We start from the raw sequence: 9,304 nt of genomic DNA on the forward strand, positions 1-9,304 counted from the left end.
GCTCATCACCTCTCAAAAAACTCTACTAAACACTAAACTTAATTCCACAGACCAAGTGCTGCATTCGTTATAGCTAAATACACCTGTGTCTGATGTTCTTTGTTATGACAAAAATACTTCTCAGCTTTGAGCTCAGGTGTGCTGATGCTAGAGATGCAGCAGGAGCAGGCTGGAATGCTGTATTCAAAGGCAGTGGGCTCTACGGAGGGGTATTTGGTTGCTTCTTGTGCTGATGAGGCACAAACCGTAACCAGATGTTCGTGGATGACACTTTGAGGGCCTTATTCCCCATATTCACCAGAGCACTGGCTGAAGGGGAGCCAGATCTGCTTTGGTGAGAAATCAAACGTGGGGCAAGTGCTGGAGCACGGCTGAGGTTCTGGTGTGGGTGCCGGTGCGTTCAGGGAGGATGTAGTAAGTGCTTCCATGTTGTCTTTTGGGACGTCCTGGAAACAAGTGGGAAGGCAGAATCACTGCCCCAGCAGCTCCTGATCTAAATAGGCAGAGAGAGGACAAACTAGAAGGGGAAATGTTCTATGGCCAAGAGAACAGAGGACTGTGAGAGCCTATTTATGTTTAAAATCAGAAAGGGACAAGCCTACAAGACCCTTTTGACATCAGAGCATCTGCAGGCCTTCAGAACAACCACAGGCACGTTCCTCCCTCACAAGGCTCATCATCCTAATACAGAAAGCTCCTGGAGATAACATGAAGCTGGGCATACAGTACAGCCTATGCTCCAGGCACAGGGAGTAAGCGTTGAGGCAAGAAATGACTTTTTCCTGGCATGACCCACTACAGATTGAACTGGAATGGCAATTAGAAGTTGAAGTGCTCATTTAATGTCAGTGATGTGTAAACTACGTTGCCATTGTTATTTTAGTGCTGATTTACATAATTGGCATACCCTGAAGTCACACTGCACAGCACTTTCAGCTCATGCTAAAGACTTGCAGGAAGTCATAAAATTAAACATTATCTGCACTGGAATGCAACGGAAGAGTAGCTACACTTTTGAAGGATTTCACCTTGCTCCATCGCCTCTCCCGCTGTACTCACAGCGGAGAGTGATAATCCAGGTTAACAAGTGTTGGGAGCTGTTGGTAGGAAGGAGCTTTACTAGCTCTTTAATTAGACTGGTGTAGTTCTGAGGTGGTTTCTTACTCTGGTATGTAGCTCTCTGTGTGAGCTCCTCATCATGCAGTGATGTTTGGCAGGTAGAGCTGAAGTCACTCTAACACAGTGGAAAAGCCATGGAGCACAGGAAGAATTACTCTGGTCCAAATCTGCTGAATTTCTGCCTCAAATCGGTGGCTTTACAGTTGGAAAGTAGCAAGATGGAGGGAAAAGGCCGCTCCCAAAGGAGGAGCTGGTGATGGAGCCATCTCGGTTGTTATTGCTTTAAATCCTCCTCCGCAGTAATTCAAGGTGTCAAAGGCTGGCTGTGCCTTTTGCAGATGAAGCCCCTGAGAGGTGTCTGGGTGGAAGAGGAGGTGCAGCGCAAGGCATTCACAGGGCTTGCTGCACTAGCACTGGGACCCCATGCCGCTGGCTTTGGCTTTAAGGACTGCTGAGGGAACTGAGGGGGAGAAGGCTCAGGGGGGACCTTATCACTCTCTGCAGCTACCTGAAAGGAGGTTGTATGAGACATGCGGTGAGATGAGGGTTCCTTGTCCCAAGGAACTAGTGCTAGGATAAGAGGAAACAGCCTCAAGCTGCACCAGGGGAGGTTTAGGCTGGGTATTAGGAAAAATTTCTTCACCAAAAGGTGCTCAGGCATTGGACAGGCTGCCCAGGGCAGTGCTGGAGTCACTGTTCCTGCAAGTGTTCAAACACTGTGTAGATGAGGCCCTTAGTGGTTTAGTGGTGGTCTTGGGAGTGCCGGGGTGAAGGTTGGACTTGGTGATCTTAAAGGTCTTTTCCAACCTAGTTGATTCTGTGACCCAAAATTGCCGGGTGTCACATGCCTGTGCAACAAGGGCCGGGTCCTGCTGCAGAGCCAAAGCAGGCGAACAGGAGGTGGGACATAGGATGCATCCCGTGGCACAAATTAAATGGCATCGGGATGAAGAGATTTGCCCATATCAGCAAAGGGAGCTCGGACTGGGAGCCGAATCTCACTGAACATGTGCCTGCCTTCTTCACCCCCGCTGTCCTACTCCGTGCCTGGATGCGCTGTCGGCTCCCGCAGACCGGGGCGCTCCGGTGCGCACCGGAGGCAGGTGCCGGGCTGAGTCGCTGGGCTGGTTTCTGATGGCGATGCCGGGGTTTGTGAGATCCGCCGCATTTCCACCACTGGAGGGCAGCCACATCTTAATAAAAACCCCTTCACACCAAACCCCAAACCCAGCCCTCCGCTCGGCTGGGGCTGAGCCCGCAGCAGGGAAGGAGACTCCTCCGAGGACAACGAGGAAACCCCCGGCTCTCCAGCCCTCTTCCCGCAGGCTCGCACGCAATAAAGTAACTATGTATGTTGTTAAAGTGCTTTTAGAGCACCGGGATTCTCCCGATACCTTACGTGACCTTCACACCTTACCACCCCAGCCGGCCGGGGCACGGTGCTAATCCGATTTGCGGTACAATGGGGTATTGTACGACCCGATCCCGCATCCCGATCCGGGCGGCCGTGCCCCTCCGCCGTAAGGAATGGGATGCGGGGAACTGTGCCGGCGCTTCCCACAGCTTAACGGGGCGGGCGGGCAGCTTCAGCGAGGGAAGGAGGAGAACGGGTGAAGGAGGAGGGAGGGAAGGAACGAGGGAGGGAGGCGGCGTCTCCTTTAAAAAGCCGTGCGGGGCCGCAGCCCGCTCCCACAGGGAGCTGTGATTGGAGCGGGCCTGCGAGCCTCCGGGGTCGTGACATCGCCGCGCAACAAAAAGCCCCGGCGGCGGGCGGGCACCCCCGGCAATGGAGCGGTGCGGGGCGGGCCGGGCACCGGGCGCTGTCCCCTAAAGCCGTCGCTCCCCACCCTCTTTTTTTTTTTTTCCCTTTCCTTTTCCCCTCCTTTCTCCTCCCTCTTTTCTTCTTTCTTTTTAAGGGAGCGGGGAAAAGTCAAGCTTCGCCTTAATGCCGCTGCGGGAGCCTCGGTAAATGTCCATCTGTCCGACGCGGGTGATGCAAAAGGACTTTTTTGTTTTTTTTTTTGCTTTGAAAAGGAGCTTTTTAACTCCGTAGACACATAGGGACCCATTCACGGGCAGGCACACGCACACACACTCGGGGAGGAGGAAGAAGAAGAAAAAAGAAGCAACAACTTTTCGATCGCTGCTTTTAAAAGAGAGAAGCCCTTCTTCCCTGGCCGGGACTTGCCTTCTGCCTCCTCACCCAGCTGCTAAAAGTATGTTTCTGAGGCGGACCGTACTTCAGAGAACTTCTCTTTTCTGCTCGGCAGCTGTAGAGGAGCAGCAGCGAAGTTCGGAGTAACACCAAGTGATGCGGGAAAAACACCCCGAGAGCAGAAAACCCTCCTGCAGACACAACCCCTGCTGCTGCTGCACACAGGTATAACCCCGGCGGTCGCAGACCCGCTGAAAGCCTCCTCCGCAGGATGACTCCGTGGGCCACGGCGGAGGTGCTAGCGCTCTGGAAGAGAGAGGGGGGACGGGACACTAATCGTAACAATTATAATAACGATAATAATAATAACCCAGCGCAGAGTTTCACGGGGGAGAATATCACCCTGTGGGTTTGGCTAAGGACGTAGCAGGATTTGTGTTTTCCTCCCTCCCCTTCTCCCACCCCGCAGAGGGAAGGTAGCTTCTCCCTCTCTCTCCACTGGGGAAAGTCGCTGCCCCTCCCGGGAGCGGCGGAAAGCGGAGCCGGCCCCGAGTCCCCTCGGGTCGGGACGGGAGCGCAGCGGGGAGGTCGCTCTGCGCGGCGGCGGGGCAGCAGCCCCAGCCTGGTCCCGGAGCGGCCGCGGCGGGAGGCGAGGCGAGGCCCGTCCCGTCCCGGCGCACACCTGCGCCCCACTGAGGGCAGCGGCCCGGCCCCGGCGGTGCCCCCGTCCGCCCCTTTCCTCCCCTTCCCCGCCGCGCTCCTTTGTTGCGGATCGCCCCGCTCCGCTCCCCCGCCCCGTCCCGTCCCCTTTGATCTCCTGCCACGGGGATTTTCGTGCCTCGCTCCGCCGCCCGCCGCGCACCTGAAGCGGCCCCGCGGGGGGCTCCTCCGCGCCTCGGGGCCGGTCGGAGCCGCTCGCCATGGGCTCCGCGCCGAGCCCCTCCGGGGTAGGACCCACCTGCGGACCGTCCCCGTCCGCCGCCCCCCCCAACCCCGCGGCGCGCTCCCCCGGCGCGGTGTCCGCGCTGACTGGCTCCCATCGCCTCCTCCTCCTCCTCCGCGCAGGTTGATCATGGTTGCCGCGACCCGCTCCCTCCTGGCGCTGCTGCTCTGCCAGGCGCTGCTGGGCGGCGCGGCCGGCCTCATGCCGGAGGTGGGCCGGCGGCGTTTCACCGAGCCGGGCCGCGCCGCCTCGGCCGCGCAGCGCCCCGAGGATCTGCTCAGCGAGTTCGAGCTGCGCCTGCTCCACATGTTCGGGTTGAAGCGGCGGCCCAGCCCCGGCAAGGACGTCGTCATCCCTCCCTACATGCTGGACCTCTACCGCCTGCACGCCGGGCAGCAGCAGGGGCAGCCGCCGGCCCTCGGGTACCCGCTGGAGCGGGCCGCCAGCCGCGCCAACACCGTCCGCAGCTTCCACCACGAAGGTACGGGCTCGGGGGGCCGGTGGCGGGCGCGGAGCGGAGGGGAAAAGGGGGAGGGCCGCAGGAGGAGGAGGAGGAGGAGGAGCGTCGGGGTGGATTCCTCCCCGGGAGCGCCGGTAACGCGGGTGTGTTGGATTCACCGGGGCGGCGGTGCGCTTCCAGCCGGCCGCGCTCCCACGGCCTCGGCGGCAGGCGCCGGGGTTGCTGCTGTGGCGCGCAGCCAGCCTCGCTTCTCCTCCTCCTCCTCCTTCTTCTCCCGACGAGAGGCTCCCGGTTTATTTGCTAAAGCGGCTCCACGCTAAGCGTTCCCCCAGGTGGCTTTCCCTTCGCGAGGGTAAAGCGCAGGGAAGTCTCTCCGAGGCTGCGGGGGTTTCTAATCCTTATCTCATCCCCGTGAGAGATCGATGCAACGGTCGGTCGCGCCCTCCTCAAGCCCCCTCCCTCGCCCCGCTGCCGTCGAGGAGCGGTTTAGCCCGGACCCAAGCTATTCCTCCCCAACCAGCAGCGCCCAGGCTGGTAAAAGCCCTGTGGCCAGATCTGGGCTCTCACCTGCAGATAACCCAGCCCAAAGCGGAACGCGGTGACCGGCTGCATCCCTATCCCTCCTGGCCTGCAGCCCACCGAGGCCAGGGACCCTCTAAGCAGCTCGGATGCGTTTCTCAGCCCACGGAGCTGAAACAGCGGCTGTGGCGTTGGCCACGGCACGGGGTAGGCCCGTGGAGCCGGTGGGGCGCGTGTCGCTCGCGTGCTCTTTGGGAAATGTTTCCCCAGGTTGTAATTGTTCCTGAGGCTGCTCTTCTCCAGTGCTGGCATGCAGTGGCCCCGCTGTAGTTGTAATGAAAACGCAGTTTTCCCCATGCTTCTAAAGTGAAACTGCGTTGGGAAAAGGAATCGGTTAATATTGAATGTTTCCGATGAATGAAAGAGGGGGTCTTGGAGAAGTGGATGTGCTGTTTGGTGGGAAGCCGTATCGTGAGGAAGGAGATGGATGATGAAATGTAACCTCTCATCGTCCGCGTTCCGCGGAAAGAAAACACGTAGCAATGAATGGAGAAAAGCCGGTGTGGGGGTTATTCACATTAGCGTGGTAGGCAAGGGGCTGAGCAAGAGAGGAACTCGGAGGGCAAAGTTTATGATTTCTAGGCAAATGTAAAAACCTGCAGTTTGAAGTAGTCAAAAAAGCACAGTTTTTGGCATAAAAGCTATTCTATAATTGTCACAAAGTTTAGAAGAAGATCAATACCATTCCATTTTTTCACTGAGTGCTCACCCTGTTCCTGGCTTCTTGAAAGCAGGATTTGGTCTTGTGACCGCTCAGAACATCTGCATGTTTACAAATACTGATCCGCTCCCGGAAACCTGAGCCTTCCCCTATCCAAAAGTTGCACTGGACTCAACAGGGAATGGTTATGTGACCAAGAACTGCTAACAGCACTTAGGGCTTCCCCTTCGAAAGTGAGTGTTTCTCCAGGATGCTTAGCACCCAAAATAGAAACCAAAATTGATTTGAAAGAGGATTGCTTTGGCAAATACTTGTAACTACTTCAGTGGTTGTAGCAGCAACCTTAGGTACATTTTACTCCCTCTGAGGCTCCATTCAGTTACTTGTTGACTCAAAGGCGAGAATGGCCTGGGGTTCGGTGACTTTTCAGGTTTATTTTTTGGTGTGGTTTTGAGAAACCTGTTGTTCAGAAGCAATTTTATTTCATTATCCCTCCAGCATCCACCCCTTTTCAGCTCCCGCCATTCTTCGTGGCCCTTTTGGGTACATCCTAGGGAGCGCTTCATAAAGCGCTGTTACAGAGTTTAAGTTCACTGTTTCTAATCAACATACAGGAATCCAGAAGTTAATATTTCTAAGTCACCTAAACTGTGGAATGATATTTTTCAGGGTGGAGTTTAAGGGATTGATGTTAGAGCCACCTTCTTGAAAAGGGCAGAAATGCAACAGTTGCCTCAAGTCCTCAACCAGTTGTAACGATTCACATCAGAGCCGCGCTGTCAGGCTTGAGTTTTCTCACTGATGTCCTTGGATTCCAGCATAATGCACTGTGGTTCTTGCCACACTGGAATGCAAAGGGCACTGGTGTGCAATCAAAATGCTTGACAGTGAGTGAAGCACCCTTAACTCCATGCTATACGTGCTTGTGTAAATGAAGACAAGGGAGGTGGCGTTTCCCAGCCGAAAGTCTCGTGTGTTACATGCGTTAGCTATCGTTTGAAAGCTGCCAGCAGCAGACTGCAAGCGGTTTGGTTGCTTGTCTCAGTTCCTGATTTTTCTTTCTTTCTTTCTGTTTTCCCTGTTTAATCAAATTAGAAGTTTTGGAAGAACTGCCAGAAACAAGTGGGAAAACAGCACGGCGTTTCTTCTTTAATTTAACTTCCATCCCTAATGAGGAGTCTATCACCTCAGCTGAACTCCAGATTTTTCGGAAGCAGGTGCACGGAGCCTTTGAGAACAACAGCAGCTACCATCACCGTATTAATATTTATGAAATTATAAAGCCAGCCACAGCCACCTCTAAGGACCCTGTCACAAGACTTTTGGACACCAGGTTGGTGCATCATAATGCAAGTAAATGGGAAAGTTTTGATGTAACGCCAGCTGTTTTGAGGTGGATTGCACATGGACAACCTAATCATGGGTTTGTGGTAGAGGTGGTTCACTTGGACAAAGAGAACAGTGCCTCCAAGAGGCACGTTAGGATTAGCAGGTCTTTACATCAGGATGAAGATAGCTGGTCTCAGCTCAGGCCATTATTAGTAACGTTTGGGCATGATGGCAAGGGACACCCGCTCCATAAAAGAGAAAAGCGTCAAGCGAAACACAAACAGCGTAAACGCCACAAATACAGTTGCAAAAGGCATCCGTTATATGTGGACTTCAATGATGTGGGGTGGAATGACTGGATTGTTGCCCCACCGGGGTATAGTGCCTTTTACTGCCACGGGGAATGTCCTTTTCCACTGGCAGATCATCTAAACTCAACAAACCATGCCATTGTTCAGACTTTGGTCAATTCAGTGAATTCCAAAATCCCCAAGGCTTGCTGTGTGCCGACAGAACTGAGTGCTATTTCCATGCTCTACCTTGATGAAAATGAAAAAGTTGTATTAAAGAACTATCAAGATATGGTTGTGGAGGGTTGTGGGTGCCGCTGACACAGCAAAAATATATTAGACAAATACAAAAGGTTAAAAATACCCCCCCCAAGCTGACACTTTAATATTTCCCAATGAAGACTTTATTTATGTAATGAAATGGAAAGAAAAAGAAAAAAAAAAACACAACTATTTTGAAAATATATTTATGTCTACGAAAAGAAAAAAAAAAAGTTGGGAAAACAAATATTTTAATCAGAGAAATATTCCTTTAAAGATTAAATGTATTTTAGTTGTACATTTTATATGGGGTTCACCCCAGCACATGAAGTATAATGGTCAGATTCTTATTTTGTATTTATTTCCTATTATAACCACTTTTTAGAAGAATAGCTAATTTGTATTTATATGTAATCAAAAAGAACAAAAAATATAGGGTTTGTACATAATTTTCCAAAATTGTAGCTGTTTCCATTGTGTGTATTTAAGTTGGAGAAGAAAAAAAAACCAGAATACATGGAAGGTTACTATGGCAAAGTGCATAGCACATTTGCTTTCTGCTGTGCTACTGTTAAGGTCACAAGTTCAAGTCCAGAAAAAAGAAGTGGATAATCCACTCTGCTGACTTTCAAGATTATATTGTACAATTCTCAGGAATGCTGCAGGGTGGGCTGTCCAATCCATGAGAACTGGCGTCCTCTTTAGGTGGAACATTTGGATAAGAACCAGACGTTGCTGAGCTAGTATAAATACTGCGATTCCCACCTAATTTGCAGTGTGAATTTAAGAAGGGCCAATAGAAACCCTATGGGAGGTGGGGAGGGGGGTGGGGGGGGGAAGGCTGAATCCTTTCTAGACCTACAGAAAAGTGAATGTTTGATGTTTCCTTTCAAAGTCCTTCCTTTAAAAGTCCTGGCCAAATATAAAATAATAAAAACTAAAATGTCATCTTTTTTTTTTTTTTTTTAATTTTTGGTGGTTATGTATTGCTAAAGAGGAATTGATGCTTTATTTGTACCAGCCCTTGTCTTTACCAGTTGGAAGAGCATTGCATACTTCCTCACCTCAGAGGAGAGCTCATTTCTATGGCGTGTTGTAGTGACATTAATCTTCAGGTCTTGTCCTACATGCAGCAAGCTGTTGTCGTATGCAGCCTCCCGTCTAACCTCAGCTGGTGGGTTTGCTGGTTTGCAGATTGGCTTGCCTTCTTTTCCAGGGTTTTGTGTTTGAAAGCCTTTTTTCCTCCCCCTTTCCCAAATGTTTCAATCCGTGTCAGATAATAAATCATAAAACTCTGATCTTTCTTTCTGAAAAGTCCAGTCTGTAAGGAAAAAATGCTTCACTTGTGCAGTAATCACAAGGATCACTTGTGCTTATAACTTCTTGCTCTTCAAATCCTTCCTGTAGGGGCAAAAGCATTAAAGCTGATGCTTATCGTGCCTGTTGTAGTTGAAGACTGGTAGGGCAGTCAGGTTACTAGCTGTAGAACCTGGGATGAGCATGTAGA

At 52.0% G+C, this 9,304-nt stretch overlaps 1 protein-coding gene across 2 annotated transcripts in view; it reads left to right on the forward strand.

The window, feature by feature from the left end:
• Positions 1-8,745, forward strand: part of BMP2 (bone morphogenetic protein 2) — a 250,350-nt gene extending 241,605 nt beyond the window's left edge. Inside the window, exons 1-4 of one of the 2 annotated variants that reach the window (XM_062610150.1) lie at positions 1,676-2,460; positions 3,036-3,499; positions 4,340-4,698; positions 7,013-8,745. In XM_062610150.1, the coding sequence (XP_062466134.1) occupies positions 4,347-4,698; positions 7,013-7,857 (1,197 nt within the window). In that variant the 5' untranslated portion in view covers positions 1,676-2,460; positions 3,036-3,499; positions 4,340-4,346 and the 3' untranslated portion in view covers positions 7,858-8,745. Of the gene's footprint in view, positions 1-1,675; positions 2,461-3,035; positions 3,500-4,339; positions 4,699-7,012 lie in introns of those variants that run through there. The other variant, XM_062610140.1, reaches the window with a different exon arrangement.
• The last annotated feature ends 559 nt before the right edge of the window (positions 8,746-9,304 follow it).

This window comes from Pezoporus occidentalis, unplaced genomic scaffold (assembly GCF_034315485.1).
Source record: "Pezoporus occidentalis ecotype Australia unplaced genomic scaffold, CSIRO_AGI_Poc_V1 ctg10, whole genome shotgun sequence".
Taxonomy (NCBI): Eukaryota; Metazoa; Chordata; class Aves; order Psittaciformes; family Psittacidae; genus Pezoporus; species Pezoporus occidentalis.